General features: G+C 40.8%; 1 protein-coding gene across 2 annotated transcripts in view; it reads right to left on the reverse strand.

Annotated features, from left to right (window-relative positions):
- MED27 (mediator complex subunit 27) overlaps positions 1 to 22,384 on the reverse strand; it is a 205,366-nt gene that overhangs the window by 56,313 nt on the left and 126,669 nt on the right. For both annotated transcript variants that reach the window (XM_058524347.1, XM_058524346.1), the window contains exon 4: positions 12,767 to 12,860. In XM_058524347.1, coding sequence (XP_058380330.1) covers positions 12,767 to 12,860 — 94 coding nt within the window. The remainder of the gene's footprint in view (positions 1 to 12,766; positions 12,861 to 22,384) is intronic.

Consider the following 22,384-nt stretch of genomic DNA (forward strand, 5'->3'; position numbering starts at 1 on the left):
CAGATGGCAGCAGTGGGAAGCAGGGAGGCCAGTCAGGAGGCTGCTGTACTAGCCCGGGGGAGAGGCATCAGAGGCTTGGACCAAGGTGGTGGCAGTGGAGGAGGTGAGGGCAGCAGTCACATTCTGGACCAAACATACATAATTTCATCTAATGTATACATCTAAACATGTATGGGCTATTAAAAATGTACTTATTTTGAAATAATTTTGAACAATTTCAGACCTACAGAAAAGTTGCAACAATAGTACAAAGAATTCCTGTATACCCTTTACCTAGATGCCCTAAATGTTAGCATTACACAGCATTAGCGTGGAACTGTGTGCTCACCTCTGCTCTCTCTACACACATACACACATATACACAAGTGTGCACCCCAACACTCATAGTGTCTGTTATCAGACTTCTACCCATTAATTTTAGCATCCATTGGTGACTCTTGATTCTTATATAAAACAATTATTGGGGCTGGCCCCGTGGCTTAGGGGTTAAGTGCGTGCGCTCCATTACTGGTGGCCCAGGTTCGGATCCCAGGCGCGCACCGACACACCACTTGTTGGGCCATGCTGAGGCGGCGTCCCACATAGAGCAATTAGAAGGATGTGCAACTATGACATACAACTATCTACTGGGGCTTTGGGGAGAAAAAAGGGGGGAAAAAAAGGAGGAAGATTGGCAATAGATGTTAGCTCAGGGCCAATCTTCCTCAGCAAAAAGGAGGATTGGCATGGATGTTAGCTCAGGGCTGATCTGCCTCACACACACAAAAAAAAAGTTAAAAAAAAACCAAAACAATTATTACTCGGGTGGCCTCCAAATTTTCTAATTCTTTCTACTTTTATTAGTTCACATTCTACTGTAAGGAATGGCTTTCCTATAGCTCTTGTTATGTTACACTGATACCTCTCATTTTTTTTGTTATTCAGTTATTTATTCAAACCAGTATGGACTCATGGATTATTACTATTTCTATGGGTTGTAATCCACTACTATCACTATTTATTTTGGTGCTCAATGGTCCCAGGTTTGGCCAGCAGGAGCCCCTTCAAACTGGGTTCTGTGTCCTTTTAACACACTTCCTTCATTCTTTGAGCACTTCCCTTGCTTTCTGGCATAGCAAGATGTTCCAGGTTCACCTTGTACTTTCTCTGGGCCAGTTCTGAAATCAGTCATTTTTCCAAAGAGCCTCGTTCCTGTTAGTGACAATGATATTTAGAAACTAAGGTGTGGACAACAGATGCACTCATTGTTCCTGGAGTCTCACTGCTTCCAGACCTTTTCATCAGAGTTAGGACATAAATGCACATGTGTATGTGTATACACCTTTATCTATCTACAAATATGTATTAAAATAAGTAGTTCACACTGATACTTCCAATTCCAATCCACCACCAAGCATTTATTCTAGCATTCTCCTTTTTTTGTAATGTCCCTTTCCAAAAGGGAGAAACTTGCTTCCCATTATATACAATTTATTTCCTTATTTGTTCAATCCTAGAATACACATAAAATAGTTTCAGAATTGCTAACCAACCCCTGTGAAAAACTGGCCAACTGGCTGGAGTTTAATATTAGTTCACAGTTTTAACAGTCCTTAGCCTAAGGATTTAGAGTCAAAATGCTGTGTTCAAAGGTTACTAGGTGACTTCTCCATCCCTTCCCCAAAGTGCAGTTACATTATTCATTTGAAATACAGTTAGGTTTACTTATTTCTATTTGCATTCCTTCTTAAAAAATCCACTTATCAATTACATTTGTTTGTTTTTTGAGTATGTGAAATATTACCATGGTTCTAAAAGTCAAAACTATAGAAAAAGCTATACTCAGAGACATGTTACCCCTCTCTACACATATCTGTCCTACCCTATTCCCACCAACTTCCCTCTAACCAATTCCTTTGTTTCAGGTTTATCTTTCCTGTGTGCTTCCTCTACAAATGAGCAGATAATGGATATTTTATATTCCTTTCTTTCTTACAAAAGAGGAAGCACATTAAAGATACTCTTGTACTTTGCTTTTCTTCTCTTAACAATATATTCTGGAAATTACTTCATATGAGTCCGAGAGGTCTTTCTCACTCTTTTTTAAAGATGAAAAAAGAAATGGTGTGGCTCCATTGTGTGTCTTTGCTTGAATAAACCATAATTTATTCAATCACTCTCCTCTGCGTAGGCATTTAGGTTATTTCCAGTATTTTGCAATTACAAATAAGTTGCGATTAATAACCTTGTGCATTTGTATTTCCATACTGTTGGAGGTGTGTCTTCAGGGTAATTTCCTAGAAGTAGTACTGCTGGGTCAAAAGGTAAATGCATATATACTTTTATCGGACATTGCCAAAGTCCCTCCAAAATGGTTGTACCAATTTGCATTCCTACTAGCAACGTATGATAGTGTCTGTTTCCTTACAGGCTCAGCAACAGAATGTGTTGTTATACTTTTTAATTTTTGCCAATGTGGTAGGTGAGAAATGGTATCTTAGTGCAGTTTTAATTTGCATTTCTCTAATGGGTAAGATTGAACATCTTTTCATATGTTTAAGTATCATTTTTATATGTTTGGAGGGGGGGAATTCTCTGTTTCTTTTCCTCATTTTCTATCCCATTTTTGGCCTTTTTCCCTTTGTTTTTAAGATTTTATAAATGATCGTAGGGATATTAGCCCTGTATCTGTGATGTTGCAAATATTTTCTCCCAGCTTGTTGATTGTGTTCTGACTTTGTTATGATGTTTTTTGGCCATCTAAAATTTTTTCCTTTTTACGATTGAGGCCCTAATGATTTCAGATGCTACCTTTATCATATGCTAAATTTTCATATGTATTTGAGTCTATTTCTAGTCTACAGTCATGCGTTGCTTAATGACAGGGATATGTTCTGAGAGCTGCGTGGTTAGGCGATTTCGTTGTGCGAACATCAGAGCGTACTTACACAAACCTATATGGTATAGCCTACCACACACCTAGGCTGTATGGTACAGATCTTATGGGACCACTGTTGAACATGCAGTCCGTCGTTGACTGAAATGTTATGTGGCCCACAACTGTATTTTATTCTACTGGACTGTTTGTCCACCCATGAGCCAATACCACACAGTTTTAATTACAGAGGCTTTAGAATATATTTTAATGCCTGACAGGGCAAGTTCCCCCGGTTGCTTTTCTTTTTTTGGTATTTCCTATCTTTTCTTGCACACTTCTTTTCCATATGAACTTCAACATCAACTTAAAAAAAGATCTTTTAATGAGTACATTAAGTGCATTCACATTTATTGATGTGACTAATATATGTGGTGTCAACATGGTCACATAATTGTATAGTTATTACGTGTATTATATTTTCAATGCTTTTTCTCTAAGTGATGTTTTCTTTGCTTGCTCACTCGTTTATTGACTGAGTGATTGTATTTACGAAGGTTTATATTTTTGTTCTCATGCTTACCTTTGTACCCATACATTTTAATGCCCTTAGACTCCCCTTTTCTTAGATATCATTTTAGCATCTTCTTTGTCAATTTTTAATGGTCTACTTTAACACTAAAAAAAAAAATCAATGAGCTCATTCTACTTTCATCTTTACCTACCCCTTGCTCCCATTTTTTGTTGAGATTACTTCTACTGTTAGAAGACATAACATTTATATATTATTACTTCACCCTCATCACCACCTTTGTTTTAGTTTTATATCAACAATTAAATATATTAGACACTATTAGTCTTGAGGCTGAAGTTTTGCTACTCGTCTCTTGGTTGGATGAAGCTCATCCTCCAATAGATACCTCAAAATGGGCTAAAAGGTACAGAATTCTTGTATGTTTAAAATGACTTTTCTCTGGCCTTGATACTTGAAAGACGTATATATCCTTGATTCAAACTTTCTTTGAAAATGCTGCTTCATCACCGCCTTGCTTTATATACTGTTTTTGAGATGTCTGATACCAGTCTAATTCCTTTGCCCTGTAAGTTATTTGATTTTTGGCTCGGAAGCCTTGAGGATTTCTTTCTTTGAAGTCTGATAGCATTACCACAATATATCTTAGACTTGATTGTCAGTGGTCAGTTATCCCCAGTACCCAGCAAGCCCTTTCAATGTGCTGATTCAGACCTTCTTTAATTCCTAGAAAATGTTCTTAGATTACAGTTTTATGTACTAGTCATGTTCCATTATTTTGTTCTTCTTCTTCATGGACTCCAATTATATACATGTTGTTTCTTCTTTGTGTTTCACTTAACCACTTTCTCTCTGACCCTTTCTACTTCTTTCTTTATCTTATTTGCATTCTCTTGGTTGTTTCCCAGCCTTTCTTCAATGCCTTTTATTAAATTTCATTTGAATCTAAATGAAAAAATCTAAATTTTTCCTTGAGCATCTTGAAATTGTCTTAATTTCTGAGATAACTTCATCATTTTCTTTCATTTTTTCCCCTGAGTATAATAAATCCTTTTCATTTCTTCATATTTTTGCCTGTTTCTAATTTCTGATTCAAGGATTTTTTTCATCTCTCCAAATGTCTGAGGATATTAAAATCAGTGTAGAGAGCTGTGTTAAACAGTTTTCTTCTGTTTTGTGGTGTTTATTTCCTTGGGGCGGGGGGGAAGTTCTCTAGTTGAGGTGTTTATTCCTTCAACATTTTATTATGAAAAATTTCAAAGATCTAAAAAGTTGAAAGAATTATAAAGTGAACACCCATACTCCCATGAGCTAGATTCTACAATTGTTATCCTTTTGTTCTACTTAATTATCACATACATATCCATTTGACCAGCCCTGGCGGTCTAGTGGGTAAGATACAGCACTCTCACTGCTGCAGCCCAGGTTCCTTTCCTGGTCAGGGAACCACACCACCCATCTGTCGGTTGTCATACTGTGCTGGCTGCATGTTACTGTGATGCTGAAAGCTATTAGACTGGTATTTCAAATACCAGCAGGGTCACCCATGGTAGACAGGTTTCAGCGGAGCTTCCAGACTAAGACAGACTAGGAAGAAGGACCTGGTCATCCACTTCTGAAAAAATTGGCCATGAAAACCCTATGAATAGCAGGGGAGCATTGTCTAATACAGTGCTGGAAGGTGAGAAGATGGTGCAAAAAGACCAGGCAGGGTTCCGCTCTGCTGTCCACAGGGTCACTAGGAATTGGAATTGATTCCACGGCACTAACAACAAATATCCATCTATCTACCTGCTGAGCCATCTTATTTTTTTGATGCATTTGAAAGTTGCACACATTAGTATACTTCATCCCTGAACACTTAGGCAAGCATATTATTAAGTCAAGTTTAACGTTTGTCAAAAAAATTTTTTTTGAGGTAAAATTTACCTACAATGAATGTACTAATCTTTAGTGCACCATTCTCTGATTCTGAATAATGCATATGGCTATATAAACCACATCTCTACCAAAATACAGAACACTTCTGGGGCCAGCCCTGTGGCCTAGTGGTTGAGTTTGGCTTGCTGTGCTTTGGCGGCCCAGGTTTGGTTCCCGGGCATAGACCGACACTGCTTGTTGGTGGCCATGCTGTGGCAGCGACCCACATACAAAATAGAGGAAGATTGGCATGGATGTTAGCTCAGGGCGAAGCTTCCCTAGCACAAAAAAAAACCAACCAGAACACTTCCACCACCACCAAATGTTCCCTCATGCCCTTCCCAGTCAATGCCTGCCCTATCCCTCCCAGGGCAAACACTGTTCTGTTTTTACTCACTGTAGTTTTGGCCTGTTCCAGAACTTCGTATAATGCAGTCATACAGTATGTACTCTTTTATGTGAGGCATCTTTCCTCAGCAAAGGTTAACAGTGAGAGTGCAAGTGACAGCTCACTAGGATGTGGGTTTTTTCTTTTTCTTTTTTTTACTCACACATAATTTGAAATGTGGGCATTCTTGGTCTTTTAGTTGTGTTTATGGTGTGAGTTTTGTAGTTTTATTTGTTCTTGTTTTTCTGTATTGTTTAGAGGATATGTGGAAAGACTTGGATTTAGATAGCCATCCATAATGTTTCTGATTGCAAACATTTTCAAACATAAAGGAAGAGAGACTATTTAATAACCACCCAAATTAAAAAATGATCAAGATTTTGCCATACCTGCTTTATCTAGCCCTCCTTTTTTTGGTTGAAGTATTTTAAAGCAAACCTCATACATCATGTCATTTCAACTCTACATACTTCAGTATCCACCCCTAAAAAATAGAGCTTTGGTTTCATAACCATGAAGCCATTATTACACCTAACAAAATTATCAACAATTCCTTCGTATCATCAGAAATTCAGATCACGTTCAGATCCTTCAGATTGCTTAAAAAATGTTCTTTCATAGTTGGTTTGTTCAAATCAGGATCCAAACAAGGTCCACACTTTACAGGTTGCTGTTAAGCCTTTTAGGCATTCCACCCTCCTCATTTGTTACCACATCCCCACGTCACTGACTTTGTTAAAGAAACTGAGTTGGTTGTCCTGCAGCATGCCTCGCATTCCTTTTCCTTTTCCTTTTTGACTTTTTTTAAACCTCAAACTTTTAATCACTAATAAACTTCCATTCGTGTCATTGCCATTGCAACAAACATTTTTGGAACCACCTTTTTGAAATTTAGTTTGATATATTCTTTTGAATATTCTTAATAGTTGAACATATTTCTCCTTAGAGCAGCAGCTCTCAAATATTTTGGTCTCAAGACCTCTCTACACTCTTGAAAATTATCAAGGACCTCAAAGAACTTCTGTTTCTGTGGGATATAGCTATCAATATTTACCACACTAGAATGAACAAAAATGTTTAAACACACAAGCCAATGGGTGTTAGCGTGATGACATCATCTCACATTACAGAGCCTCTGGGAAACTCCACTGTGAACCTGTGAATGAATGAGAATAAAGAAGGAAGCAATGTCTTAGTATTGCCATTAAATAGTTTTGACTTTGTGGACCCCCTGAAAGGGTCCTTGTGACCTCTTGTCACCAGACCATAGTTTGAGAACTGCTGCCTTAAAGAACGGGTCTGATTTTTGGAAACAAATGTCTTTCGGAACCAGGTTTGGTAAAATGCTTTTTGTATGTCAAAAATGAAGTAGAGGGGCTGGCCTTGTGGCATAGTGGTTAAGTTTGGCGTGCTCCACTTCAGCAGCCTGGGTTTGCGGGTTCGGATCCCCGGCACGGACCTACACCACTCGTCAGCCACGCTGTGGTGGCGACCCACACACAAAATAGAGGAAGATAGGCACAGATGTTAGCTCAGGGCCAATCTTCCTCTACAACAATAACAAAAAATGAAGTAGAACTATAAAGGTGGTTTTTCTTAGATGTCTTATAAAATGGCATTTTTACAAAAAAACCATTTAACAAAGAATTCCATAATATTCTGTGCTGTGACAAAAATGTTAAGATACAGGTACAGATTCCTAAAGTGACTGCTGTGGCATCACAGAGTTTCAGCACTGGATGGTCTTCAGGAATTGCTCAAGAACAACTAAAGTTATTGCCTGCGTCTTTGCGTGTCTGGAAGAAGTCCGTTTTTACTACTTCAGAACTGCCATGCAGGAACGCATTTTGGCATTTTCATGGGAAGTCAAACATTTGCATGCCCTAAACCAGGGTTTCTCAACCTTGGCACTAAAATATGTCTAACTGGTTTAAAAAAGATGTGTCATTCAAAAGCAAGGCATGAATATGTTAAAGAAATTGAAGGTTAGTAAAATGTACATTTAGCAAGACTGATAAATGAGTTTTATCATTGTAAATCATATAACATATAAAGAAAGATTAATTTATAAAACATCAAAGTATATTTCAAATATCATGGTTGAGTTTCATTTTTTTCTTCTTTTCTTACATTTTGATACCTAGTGGATCAGTCAGAAACCGTAGATTAATATTTTAAATGCCGAAAGAAGCCAGCTGCTTGTTCTAGTCTCTGACTCAGTTAAGCTCTTACAATATTTTGACTGTTTGAAGAAAATTAATAATGGAATGTTAGGCGGTAGATTAACTGAAACTAAATATCAACATAGCTAGATTTATTTTTGGATGACTGATCTCATCTCTTCAAAGAACGGAAACAGGATTTACTATATCGTGAGTTATTAACTTACATAACACCAAAACAGCTCCCCTGAACAGAGCAGAGAGAGCTGGCCACAATGTATTTACAGATGATGTAAGAGGCTGAAAGTTTCGATTTCACATTAGCTAGGACCTGGAGTATACAGGCTCCAGTCGATTACCTAAGGCTCACAAAGATGCCAGAAGTTAAGGCAGTAACTGTCCTGACAGTTTTGGAATCAAACTAGTACTAATGCCTTATTCCTTTTCCCTGAGGAGCAGGTCCCCCTTGCAGCCGATATAGACAAACTGATATATGTGGGAGAGAAAGATGATTTTATTTGTCATTTGTGTATTCACTCAGTAAACACTTACTGACCACCAATTTATCCTCCCTTCCCTCCTCCAGCCCCATCTCCTATGCACGCACTATCTGTGGGTCCATAAGCATGAAGAGGATACGTGCATGTGCTTCCGGGTCAAACAGTGCCCAGGCCAGAAGGTGACGGCCCTCAAGTTTCTGATGGGCTCTGAAGCCCTAATGCCTCCAGGCCAACAAGGACAGGCTGGTTTAGCTTTAGATGAGCCAAATTGACCCCAATCGCCTTAAAAAGTGCCAATTATAAATACAGTCCCTATTTCTTCATTTCCCCTTCTATATTGTGAAGAAACTGCTGATGACAGACTGGGGTTCCCAATTACAGATCTTCGAACGTCTAAGGCACTCTGCTGCTTTGGGCAGTGATTGCCTGGTGAAGGAGGAAAAGAAAACGGGATCACCAAACCTGCCTTTTGTTCACGGAATGCTCTGGAGTTCAGTGACTTTATGTCTTTTCCCATGCATGTGCACAAAAAATCCAAAAACCCCTCTGTACTCACAGAAACAGAAGAGATCTATAACAACAACAAAATCAGCAGAACACGTGAAAGCCAGGCCATTTAACCGGAGCCATTTCTGGACCCCTTTGTACACCAGCGTGCATATCATGCCACTCCATTTCACAACTCCAGTGCCTTGGGAAAAAGCTGTCTGCTCCACTGCTCCCAACACTCCTCTTGCTCCTCTAGGCCTTCACTGGCTCCACGGCTTGGGCTAAAGCTTAAAAATTTATCCCAGTGCATGTGCAAGAATGCTTACACCACCACGATTTAAAAAGCAAAATCGGAAACAACCCAAATGTGCACTGACAAGAGAGAGAATAAAGTGCATACAGTCACAGAATGGGCTGATTACACAACAATGAAGATGACCAAACTACCAGATACAACCACCAACACGGATACGTCTCCAAAACAGTACACACAGCATGATACTATTTTTATAAAGATCAAAATTCGACAAAACTAAATGATACGTTATTTAGGGATACATGTCCATGTGGTAAACTGCATTTAAAAAAGGAAGAGAAGAGGACGATTACTGGGATAGTGGTGGCTTTGGGTGGAGAGGCAGGGACTGGGGAGAAGCACATATTAGTTATGTTCTGCTTTTTAGACTGGGTAGTGAGCTCGTGGATTTATCATTATGCTTTATAATTGACATACACATTACCTATATTCCTTTATATATATCAAATTACATAATAAAAAAATTTTAAGAAAACATTACCAGCCTGGTGCCTGGTAGTCCAAATCTTACTCACCACCATCATGAGCTATAATCAGAGACAGGAGGAGGAAAGCATCCTAGAGGCTTGGCAGCAGTGTCCTGGCTGCACGGCCCAGGAGAAAAGCTACACCAGTTTTCTTACTTGTAAAATGGAAACAACTGGTGCTATCTACCTGTGAGGTAGATACTCCTTTCGTCCTACTGTGAGGACAAAAGGAGAGGAGCACTGTGGAAACCATGAGGCTCTGTCCAGTGACGTTTATTTTATCATGTAGACTGCTGCTTTCTCGGCCCGGCCTCTCTCATCTGCCAGGGAATGACCCCCCTCTACTCCTTGCAGTGCTGTGGGGTTGCCAACGCATGACTTCCCCCCTCCCAGGGGGAGGAACAACTTCAGGTTAGGCCGGCAGGAGTGTTTCTCCCAGGTTGAATGTGCATGGGCATGGGATGGAAACAGCTGGCCCCAAATCATTTGGGGCACAGGGTCCCAGAAGGACCCTTGTCCTGCTCTTGACACTCCTGGAGCCACCCTGGTTTTTGTCCCTCCTGGGAGGTCAGCTCTATCTTCGTGTCTGTGAGCATTATCATCATTAAAAAGCAAAACAAAGACAAAAACTAACCCTTTTCTTGCTTAAGTTAATCAGAGCAGGTTTCCGCTGCCTGCATTCAAGGAAGCCTGGCTGATGCCGGAGGAAAGGCCATTGGATTAAAACGAAGAGGTGCAGTTCGGGCTTTGGCTAAGGTAGGTAAAAGGAGATGTCAGCAGAGACTGCTCAAGTGTGTTCTGCTTCAATGGCCTAACTGGTCTCTCCCCTCAGTCTCACTCGCCTCCCAAAGCTTTCCAGAATACACTGTATTCCAGATTAATACAATTCATCCTAGACTCATCTCCAGAAAACAACACTTGAGCTCTCGCCTGAACCTCCTGCAGCAGTGCCCTACAGCCTGCAGTACAGGGCCCAAACGTCCCCCAAAGGCACAGGGACAGGCGACCAGCAAGGGCAGCAAAGGAGCAAAGGAGCTCTCGTGCTGCTCCTCTCCCACGTGAGAATTCCCTTCAACCTCAGAGATGTGCAGGGCAGCAGCAAATGGCCTAGAGATCTGCAATCTAATAAAATACCATCTTTTAAAAGTAAAAGCCAAATAAAGCAATTATGTTAAAAGTATGATTATCCACCTGGCAATCTGATTCTGAATCAGATCACCCGTTGCTACTCCTATAAATAAGCACCACCTTATGTGAATTCTGTGTTACCTAAGAAAGGTAACAACTAGAGGGCTAGATGCACAGTGATCTGAATTAGCCATTCATGGGGGTAAAAACGGAATCCGTAAAATGGGATTCTTCCCTTGAATTGAGCGCCTAAACTCTCCCATCAGTCTATTAAAACAGAAGCTCCCTGAGAAAGCAGATGAGGCTGACAGGTCATTGTGAAAAAAAAGCCAGCTTTCTCAGGTGGAAGTAACTCTAATATCTTAGACCTGTTTACCTATAATCCTGTTCTCTCTGCTCATTCCCTTCAATGCCAAATTCCTACCTTCATCATGAAATGGAAGCTCAATGACCCAGAAATAATTTGAACAAACCTATTTCACTGAGGACGCTTCCATTTTTATCTTCATTAACTCTCTGGTCCCTGCCAAGTATGCTGAAAGCAGGATTTATGCTTTAGCTTCTGGGTCTAGAGGATCTTAAAATTTAGACAATTTGTACATTTAACTGAGGCAGAAAATATTGCATGTTTTGTAGACAGATACAAATTGTTCTCTTTTTCTATTAAAAGAACACTGTATTACCTAGTTCACTGTATTTTTTGTGTGTGTATGTGAGGAAGATCAGCCCTGAGATAACATCTGTTGCCAATCCTCCTCTTTTTGCTGAGGAAGACTGGCCCTGGGCTAACATCCGTGCACATCTTCCTCTATTTTATATGGGACGCCGCCACAGCATGATCATAAGCAGTGCATAGGTCCATGCCCGGGATCTGAACCTGCGAAGCCCGGGCTGCCAAAGCGGTGTGCGTGAACTTAACCACTACGTCACTGGGCTGGCCACATTGTTAACTATATTTTTTAACAGAAAGAATTTTAAAGTAGCATGTTACCCAGATGAACCTCACTAATTTTTTGCTGACAAATGAAATATCACACATGTAACAAACAAGCCCACATCTTTTCCTTTTTTAAGGGAAAAACACACACGCACACACAGTAAGCCTGTTCTTCTCCAGTGAATGGCCTGCGTGAGGAATAACTCATCCTGGGTAACTGGCTATTTACAAGATTTTACAAAGTAAAATGCTAAAATATGGGGAGTTCACACGAGGCCCCAAAGCAGCAGCAACTGATGAGACATAAAAAACACTCCATCCTAAAGCTCACCTCCCGGATGCCCATCAAAACCTATCACTCTTATTCAATTAATGCTGCTTTCTGTAAAATGTGGCAGCTCCTCAAAATCTGTGTTCAGCAAAGAATTCTTCAAGTGCACATTTTATTACACAGGGCATTAGAAAAGCTCCTCATCACTGAAGTCTCTATGCCTCTCTAATTACTAATATAATTTCTATTCCACTGTATTTCACAAGCGCACCTGTCTTTGGTGAATTCATGCAAATACAAACATCAATGGTGAGGTTATGAGGCCAACTTGCTCAGAGCAAATCAAAATCAGAAACAACAAAATCGGAAGTCGTCAATAATAAGGTTTCAGAACACTTTCTTCAAATATATAATGGATTTTATAAATGATTTTCCACAGAACCTGGTTCTGTTTGGAGAGGGTGGTTTCTTTAGCAGGATCCATTAGTTGAGCATTACTATTGCGTTTGGGACAATATAAAACAGATGCACCAAAACACCACGAACTGACTTACAGCTGAAATCGTCTCACAGTCTATTTCCTTTCTGGGTAACTCTTAGATGGTCTCTGCACTTTGTTCAAAAGCAAAGTTGCAATGTGCAGAATTTTTAACCTACAGAATGCCAGTAAAGAGAAATATGCTATTCACCATCCAACTGGGATGTAATTTCCATTCTATACATCCTACAACACAGAAACAGATTTAACCTTGAGGTGAATTTTCTCCCACATGTCCCTACAAATAGGTCAGGTAGAACTTACCAGAAGCATTGCTGATGTTCCATTGGGTCTGGATAAGTGGATAGACATTTCAGGAAACATCCTGTCAATGCGGCTGATCACATCATCAACATATCTAAGTGGGAAAAAGAAACACAAGTAGGAACTGGAACCCTAGTCAAAGAAATACAAATCTATAGCGTATTAAAGAATTCTCTTTTCAACTTTGTTTTTTATCACTGGAATACATTTTTAAGACAGCAAATGGGATTGACAAAGCTTTTTATGAAAAACACTACTCCCTCCTTCCTCCTATTGCCCTTCAGAGCCAACTATTTTTTAGTAACTTCTTCTGGTATTTACCTCCGTATTTCTACACGATTTGTTTTTAATGCCAGTTCTTGCTTTTTCATTTTAGAGGATGACCTAGTGACTTTCTTCTACAGATCAGAATTTAGCTGTCACCTTCCTGGCCACTGGGCTCCAACCACAGAGGCTCCTCTCTCCGTCCCTCTGGTCTAGGGACGGCAGCAGCTTCCAGATGTTGCTCAGCTCTGGTTGCCTCACTGTCTCCTGTTTGGTTTCTCATCTCAATTACCCGAATAATCAATTCCCTGGATTAAATTCTTCTATTTTAATACCTGAAATCATTTGTTTTCCTGGTTGGATTCTTAACTAATTCAAGTTATATCATAATTTTTGCTTAAGTTGGTATTTGGCGTTTACATTCTAAAATCTCTGCATATATTTTTTTAATAGCTGAGCCATATAGTGGCTCATGAGTACATTTATTTACTTATAAGGCTTTCTGTTTTACCTTGATTTTCACTTGATTAGTTTTCCATGTACCTGTTACGATTTTAGCCCTAAACTCGCTACCTGACTCTAAAACTTCTCCCACTACAGTCAAACATATCAGGCAATCTATCAGTTCCATTTTTTCTTGGAAACATCCCTCTGAAAGTGAGTCCTCTCTGTTCTTCTTCCTAAATGGAATCTACATTTCTTAAGGTTTAATAATCATTGAGATAACTGACATTAAGCGCTTAGCATGGTGTCTGGCACATACTAAGGACTCAAAAACTATAAATACTCTTATTGGTACATCATGGGCCTATTCTGCAAAAATGCCCTCTCTTATCGGGACGAATCCCTCCCCCACCACCTGCCGGTGAACACTTATGGTGAAAACGCCAACCCACAGCATCAACAGAGCTGGGTCTGGCTTGGATCCTTTGAGAATAAAATCATACCAGCATTTGTGCTCACCATCCAATCACTCTGGACACAAAGGGGATGTATAATACAAGAGCTGAGATGCAAAACTATCTATTAAGGAGTTTGCATTGGATTTCACATCTGTTAGATATGACAAATTAAATTACATGTCCATTAGATCAGGACATATAAAAGCTATGTTCTCTTGGGGGAAGAGGGATGTTAGCATTCCACTCATAGCATGAAAAGATTTTAGTTTGAAAAACGGGGCTCGTGAGAGATAGCAGACAACAAAATGCCATTTGTTAAAAAGTGAACACCAAGGTATCAGCCATGAAAGTCAGAAAGTAATCTTACTGATTAACCTATCGAGTTCTCCTTAGAGAATGTTACGTACAGGTTTAAACTTGGAGCTGAAAGCGGAAGGGGAAGAACTACAGAAGGCCCAGTGGTAAACGACAGTGACAGAAGACTGGAGCACAGACACAGGAGGAGAGGTGGAGAGGCGCTGGAAGCTGTTTGCTCCTGGGGAAAAGAGGGCTGAGGGGAGACTGATATTCTTCAAGTACGCAAACGGCTTTACAAACTCAGTACCAAGCAGCTATCTTCCATCTCTAGAAAGGACCATAAGATGAGGATATGGCATGAAAAAGCAAACGAGCTCAGAAAGAACAAGAGGTATTTCTTAAAGGTAAGGCCCCATTCTGTTGATTTTTAAAATGGTTTAGAAAACAACCTTTCCTGGATGGCTAAGAAACAGACTGACTGAGACACAATACATTATCCCCCTTGGTCCCCTTCTAGACTCACAGCCTCACAATATACAACCTTGGCTCTGAACTTAAATGCTACAAAAGAGGTGAAAAGATGAAGGAAGGAGGAAAGTAACTCATTTTTCATCACTGCCTGATGTTTCTTGAAATGGTGAAAGACACACGGCAAACTTGATGTCAAAAGTGTACACCAGGTCACTGGAAACATTTCTGCGTTTACATACTTCTTTTCTAAATCTGTGTGTGTGGTCGAAACCCAGTTACCCCAGCCTCAGCAGGAAGCAAAAATCCGCTGTCCTGTGTAAATGGAGGTCATTGCTAAGTATATGCTAATGGGGGGGGAGGCAATGTCTTCTGAATCCATCCTCAATCAATAGCCATCATAGCTCTGGACAGTGGAATGCAAATGAATATGCAGAACTTCAGTACAAAGGTAACATCATAATTGGCTTTCCCTTGTACCTTTCACCTTGAAGATTTTCAAAATACTTTCTGGAAAACTTGTCTCTTTAGTAGGCCAGGAAAGCAGGAGAATGGGCAGGTTAAGTGACGATTTCAGAAACCAAGCTGAGTGCGTACATTTCTAGGATTCTATGCCAACTACCTGACTTTGCTTGCTTTTAGTAAGGGCCAGAGCTCTAAATGGGCAGACAACAAATGTTCCTTGCCATTCACTTCTGGATTCCTTTATTTATGAGCTCTTTACTTGTAAAGGAAGGCAGTGGCAAGAGAAAAAGAGTTCCCAGGAAAAATATCTGCTGCGGCCATAGGAAAGTTGAGAGGTCTGGGGTGGTATTTTTTGTTTCCTCTCCAACCTGTGATCTTAGTTAAAGCTAAACAAACTCAGTCCAAAGATTTTATTAAACAAAAATGAATTTCAAGGAGACTGTTTCTCATTCACATGCGTAACATAAAGGAGATGCAAATTTCCCTTTTACAGGTGACATTATGCATTTGCCAAAAAGAGAAAGAGAGAAAGGCAGCTGCGTCTTTACCCGAGGAAAACAATGTCTAAATCCTAGAAGCGAAAATCAAAACATTTCATTTTCAAATAGACGCAACCTTCAAATGCAAATTCCCCACTAGTGACTTGACAGAAATCAGGAAAGCTTGGAAATGAAAAAGCTGGAGACAAAAATGACACTTTCTTTTCGCCGAGGGTGGGGTCGGTGTGGGGGGTGGTCTTCATCGCATCCTCACCTCTCTGGCAGTACTTCTCAGGATGCTGCCTCCCAAGCTAGCGTGCCCCGCTCGCGTCTGCACAGAGCTCGGCAACGTGTGGCACCCCGCCTCGCGTGCAGGGCTGAGGACAGGTAGGAACAGCGTGCTCTCCTCCCACACTCCCACCATATGTTACACTCCGTTCTGTGGCAGGATCAAATTACTTTAATTTTTACCTTTGGAATATAGGCAAACAAGCAGTAACACAGCAGTGGTGACTAGTTTACACTTGAGCAGACGCGGTGCGGAAAGACATTAATTTAGTGCCAAATTGAGCAGTGAGTCACAATTTGCACATATCTGTCAACTTGTTAACAGGGTAATAACTTGGAAAGATTGCTGTTCCTATTTACATTACAGAGGCCTTTCAAAAACAGAGAGCTGCTTGGTTCTCCTCCTTGAAGCACTCGGCCAATGAGCTGGCTTGATGGTCCAAGAACCAGGCTAGAAAAACAAACTTCTAGAAATCACAAGTTCAGATCAAGGTGAGATTCATAACTTCAATATTTTCAGGCAGAAAATTAACTTTTGAGCAATTAGAGAATCCCATCTCCCTGTCCTGCTCCCCCTTTACAGTCAGACTCTCAATGGTTTCTGATCCAATTTTTCCCAGTGCGATCCAACCTATTCTTCTGAGGCTTCTATAGGCTTCCTTAGGACTAAGCTTCAGTCTCAACTACTTCAACATCTCTGCTGGGTCAGAAACAATCACGCCATTCTCAGGTTTCTAACATTAATTCTGAAGCCCTATCAACCTTGTTCTTTCTCTGATTTTCTTCAAGTAGCTTGGCCTGCTCCTTTAAATGCCCTTAATCAGAGAACTAACCAACACTGGGACCTCAGAGGTCCTCTCATCCAACATCCCTGTCAACCTAGGAATTTAACAGCATCTCTGAGAGGAGGTCTGCATGAAAACCCTGGTAACACACCTGACAAGGCAGCCCCTTGTACTGAGGGACCACCAGGTTGTTTCAAATTCACGTACCAGTATCTCCACACAATTACCCCACTTCAGTCGTGTGCAATGACACACAAATATTTCCTCCAAAACCTAAAGGCCTTCTGCAAACACGTAAACATGTATCGGTTTTTCTGATTTATCAGCGTTTTAAAATCTTTCTTGCGTCACAGATCCCTTTGATGTACTAAAAACTAAAATACATGTCTGCACAGCACTTTACATACTATTTTCTGCAGCTCATAGCCGCTTTAAAGTCCATTCACAGACCCCAAGTTCAGAAGAACTGTTCTAGACCTGTTCTAGAAGTGAGGTATCTAGTTTTCTTCTTTGTTCCTTTCTGAATGACAAATTATATTTTTCAATAAAGCTACTTTCATTGTAGAAATATATATATTTGTTACAGCCTAGAAGTGAACACGACTGAGGGGGTACAATGAATCTAACAGTTCCAATAATCTTAAAATCATGCTTCCATGATGGAGTCCAAGGATAGTTTTTGTTTGTTTGTTTTTAAACAACTGTCTCTCACTGTTAATCAATCTTTCCAACAAAGTCAAGGACCTACTTCCAAGACCTTTGAGCTCATTTGATAGGGAGTAACCATTTCTGCCCCCCAAAGCTACATCACCCATGCTTTACAGAAGCTCCTTGCTTGTAGAAAGAAAGAGCTGCCTGCTTTCTGCATCACTGCTTAAGGCACAGCTCAGCAGTGAACTAAAGTCTCAAGTCCAAAGAGGGCCACGGAGGCCTGCAGTCCAGCTGCTGCTACTGCCCCAGCCTCGTCTGGCCTCCTTCCTCGACTACTCCCTGCAGGCTTGCACCACCCTGCACACTGTGCACATTCTGCACTCTCTGCCTGGAGGATTCTCCTCACAACTACTTCTACCCCCATGCCCAGGTCAGTCCTGCTCACTCTTCAAGTCTTTGGCTTCCAGCTTAAATGACACTTCCTCAGGGAAGCCTTCCCTGACACTTCCCTCTGCCCCCAATCAGTTCAGGGCACCTCATCTCACCTCTTGTGGCACTTTTTATTTCTCTTTGTGTCTCCTGTCCCAGTTGTAATTAAACAATTTTTCAAGTGATTGTTTAATGTCTATCTCCCCAAAAGGACTCTCTACGGGGATGGCATGACTGCCTTCTTCAAGGCTGAATCCCAGCACCTTGCCACGGTGCCTGGTACCCACTAGACACTCCTTAAATATTTGCTGAATGAGTAGACAGGACATTAAAAGTAAGCTATGGAGACCCAAGTCGGGCAGCTATGAAATGACTAACAAGCAAAGCTCTCTTTAGCAGATGAAGATTTGAGGTGCCAGAGAGTTCATTATATTAGCCAGCAAAAGTCACTAACAGCAGCAACCAGAGAGCTCCACAAAACAAATCTCAAAGAAAGCAGCAGAGATTCTTCAAAGTCTGACAGCTGCATATACAGCTACACAATCCTGGCATCTGTTTTAGTGGAAGCTCAATGCCTCTCAGAAGCGAGAGCCTTCTAAAGACATGCACTGCGTTACTGACATGCCAGTTTTAAAATGTTGCTTTTAATGAACTAATTAATTCTGCAAAAACATTAGTACAAAGATGTACGCTACCAAATTAGGATTACAATACCAAAATGATAACAAAACAAAATGCGGAAGGCATTTCTAAAGATATCAGTTTTGCAAAACATTAATTTTCCACTCTACACATTAAAATACGTTGCAAACTATTTGTTATTAAAGCCTTAAAATAAATTGCTGGACAGATGGCTTAGTTCTCTAAAGTCTGACCCCTCCTCAAAAGAAAAAAACCCCAACAAACCTGGACTCCAGCCAGTGATCCCGTGTTAGTGAGATGTTTAGCAGCTCAAACCAGATTTAAATAGCATTTACCCCACACAGTGTGTACGACACATGCTGTTCACTATCTCCACCCATACAAAACTGAAAATCAGGAATGCATATATTAATAAAACACCTTTTGGAGGAAAGGGTAATGCCCAGTAGATATCAAAAAGGGAATCATATGCACGAGCTGAAAATGACTTAAGATTTTCTTCCACACCTGTCCAGAATGATGAGACCGAGAGGACTTTGCCAGTGGGTAGCAACAGAAGGGGGTTTGTCTAATTACTTCATGAGAATGAGATTGCCTGAAACTATAACCATCAATCTCAATATGCTGAAGAAGGAAGACTGGAAACTTAGGTCAAACTTGCTCACTTCTTCTACTTAGGTCAAGCTTCTCAGATTTGTAAAATACCTATATCATGTCTGTGAAAAGATTTCTGGTTATTCTCTTAAGAAAATTAAAAGTATTTTCTAAACTGTACATCAAAAAGCAAGACTAGATGTATTACAGACAGAAATAAGAGCACTGGCTTAGATTTCTACACCATCTCTCACCACACTCCCTTACCATCCCTACCCAACTAGCTACCTACCTACTAGGTGATTCTCTTCCAAGGAAAGACACTCAAACCCTTAAAATCTCTTTATGGAAACTCAACCTAAGCAGAGAGGGTTCTCCAGATTAGGAAGACTTGCTTCCTTGGAATGAAACTATGGCCAGGCCACAGAAGTGGAAGGGGAGCTTTCCCTGTTCACTCCTTAGTAGCTTATAAATTTCAAACTATGTGAATATGTTACCTGAACAAATTTAGGAGAACCACCTGAGCAAGTGAACAAAAGCTATCCTACATTTTCTAACGTTGAAATAAATGCACAAAGACCCATCACATACTGACATATATAAACAGACCTGCCTGCCTGCCTTTTCATTGAGTGTCAAACAGCCCAGTAAGTTCATAGGTATGTAAGAACTAGAACACGTGGTTCTAGTTCTTACATACCTATGAACATACCTTACATAATGACCATATGGTCATTATGAGAATTAAATGAGAGAATACAGCATGTGAAGCATTTAGCACAAAATAAGCAATTATTTGTAATATTAGCTGTTCCTTTTATGTGTACAAATATTGCCTTTTTTCTGAAGAAAAAGGTTAGGAACTTTTGCTTGAGTCTAGAGGTATACAAAGCCTTTGTAAGTCAGTCACAAACTGAAAACTGCTTGAAGAATAAGCATTTAAGGCAGGGAATATTCTTTTTTGTTTCCTGCTCATTTTAACACATTACTGCATTTCAGTTAGTAAGGAGAGTTCTTTTCATTATGTTTGAATGAAGGCAGACAGGGAAGAGGGAAGACTGTTGCTGATGCTGAAATAAGACTTAGTATGGAAGTAGGCTAGAGGGAACAGATCTGGCTTCTAGAATAGGATCTATCCTGATATCTTTCTGGTGTCCCTCCGCATCCACCCTTCCACCCTCCTGCACCCTGCACTGTGCGCCAGGAGGCTGACTTACACATAGATTACATCAACAAGCCTTTTTACCCTCTGGCTTCCATTTGGGTTCAGTCAATGGTAGGCACTAGCCAGAGATTCAGAGGGCAGGAGAACCATGAGGTCTCCGGTCATGGAGGGTGACAACCCAATAATGACAAAACACCAAGGACTCCAATCCTACAGCGATGAAGGTTTGCTTCATCCCCTACCAGCAGAGGCATGAGCAGCAGAGAGTGACAGGGGCGTGGACGGGGTGGCGGCAGAAGCTGGCTATGACTAACTTCCGCTTTGTTACCAGCTGCAACAGGGGGTTGGCAACAGCTATACTGCTGGTTTCTTGACATCCCCCTGCCCCTACTACCTCACAATAAAGAGCACTGGGTGAGAGTATGACCAAAGAGATATTGCCCCCCCACCCTCAAGACGGGACCCTCTCCTCCACAGTGTTCTCTGCCCCGATGGGCTGAGCCATGTGGACCTCGTTAACGGGCTCCTTTGCGCTCCAGCTCCTGGGTGGGTTTGGCTGAAGGAGGCACTGACAGGAGGTATGGAAGGTGGAAGGAGAGTGAGGTCAGGTATTTATTCTGCCAGCAAAGTCACCAGGAACTGGCTACATCCCTCCCTCATCACAGCTCTGTCAGGACCCTCTCCACACAGCTCTCTCTCTCCTACCCTGGGTCCTGGTGACCACAGCCTCTCTTGCCCTCAGGGGAAGGACAAGCAGGGGCACAGAACTACTCCCTGTGGTTCCCGCACACTTGCCTGCACCTTTGCAAACAGCCCCTTTAGTAAACCCTCCTCAAACCAGAAATAGTCCCCTTGCTGGAGTGTCCTCCCAGAACAGTAAAAGGTTCTTCTCAAATGAAACCAATCCCGCAATTCCCCTGCTAGAATAAGAAATATGGTATACTGAAAAATATTTAAATTAATTGAGGGTAATAGTGATATGAATATTCTAAGTTGGTAATGAAATAAAACTTTACATACACTGCTTACTTAATTCAACATCGTTCATTTAACAAATATTTCCTGGAGTGTTTTAGCTGTGGATATGGCTAGTTTTGAAATTCATGGCATTCAAACAATAATGGAATCATAATGAAAGGATCAGCCTCACTGAGAAATAGTTACCCCAGTCTATCTGCTACTTCTCTCCTTTCTTCTTAAAGGGACCCAGCACCTCTGAGCTGCAGGCACAAAGCCTTCCTTCTCGGACCACCGCCATGTGTTAGTTTGCTTTTCTGTCTCACTAAGTTCACTGTCAAATCCACATTTGCCCAGACTAACAATTTCCAAAGTGTGACATGCATACTCACAAAGTGGGGCGTGAGTATGTTAGGTGATATATAGACGAACGTTTTTAATTTAAATGTATATGTATACAGAAAATAAATAACTAGCAAGTAAAACCTGTGATTTCACACATATCGCTTCTTAGAATGAGGCTAAGTTTTACAAATGATTTTATTTAAGGAAAAAAATTACATAAATAACAGAACAGCTAACCAAAGGTTATTGCAAAAATCCTATAGGTGGCTTGTAAATGACTGAGTTTAGAAACCCCCTTAAAGTAAGGCAGGTAATTAAACAGCTTGGTTTCAAAAAGGTTTTGCTTGTTTTTATAAATTGTGTTTTTTTCCATTCTAAATAAAGATGCACTTTCATATCTCAAAAAAAAAAAAAAAGGTTTTCACGCATACATCTGGAGATATTGAAGAGAGAAGAAATGGATAAGCATCCTAGGAGGGGCCAGAGTGTTTGGGTCAGCAATACTGAAGCAACGGCTGCGGATGATCAATCACCCTGAGAGCTGACTGCAGAGAACGTGTGTCTGAGAATGTGCAATTTGAGCATGAGAGGAGGGCCTCCTTAATAGAAAATAAAATGGCTTTCACAGAGGCAGCAGCATGCAAGGCCACTGGCCCCAAAACTCCCTTTGCCACCTTCAAAGGAGTTAAAAATTGTGCCAGAACATATTTCTCCCAGTGGAGTGAAGTCTAGGATTCTAGCTGAGACAGGCAGGTGATGCCTGCAGGGCCCTGAACAAACTCTCAGAGGGCACCCTCTACAGGTTCACAGCAGCCTCGCCAAGCCATAAACAACATTCACCCTATTTCCCTAAGCTGAGAAATCCTGTGGCGGTCTTTCAAATCCCT

Source organism: Diceros bicornis, chromosome 28 (assembly GCF_020826845.1).
Source record: "Diceros bicornis minor isolate mBicDic1 chromosome 28, mDicBic1.mat.cur, whole genome shotgun sequence".
Classification (NCBI taxonomy): Eukaryota; Metazoa; Chordata; class Mammalia; order Perissodactyla; family Rhinocerotidae; genus Diceros; species Diceros bicornis.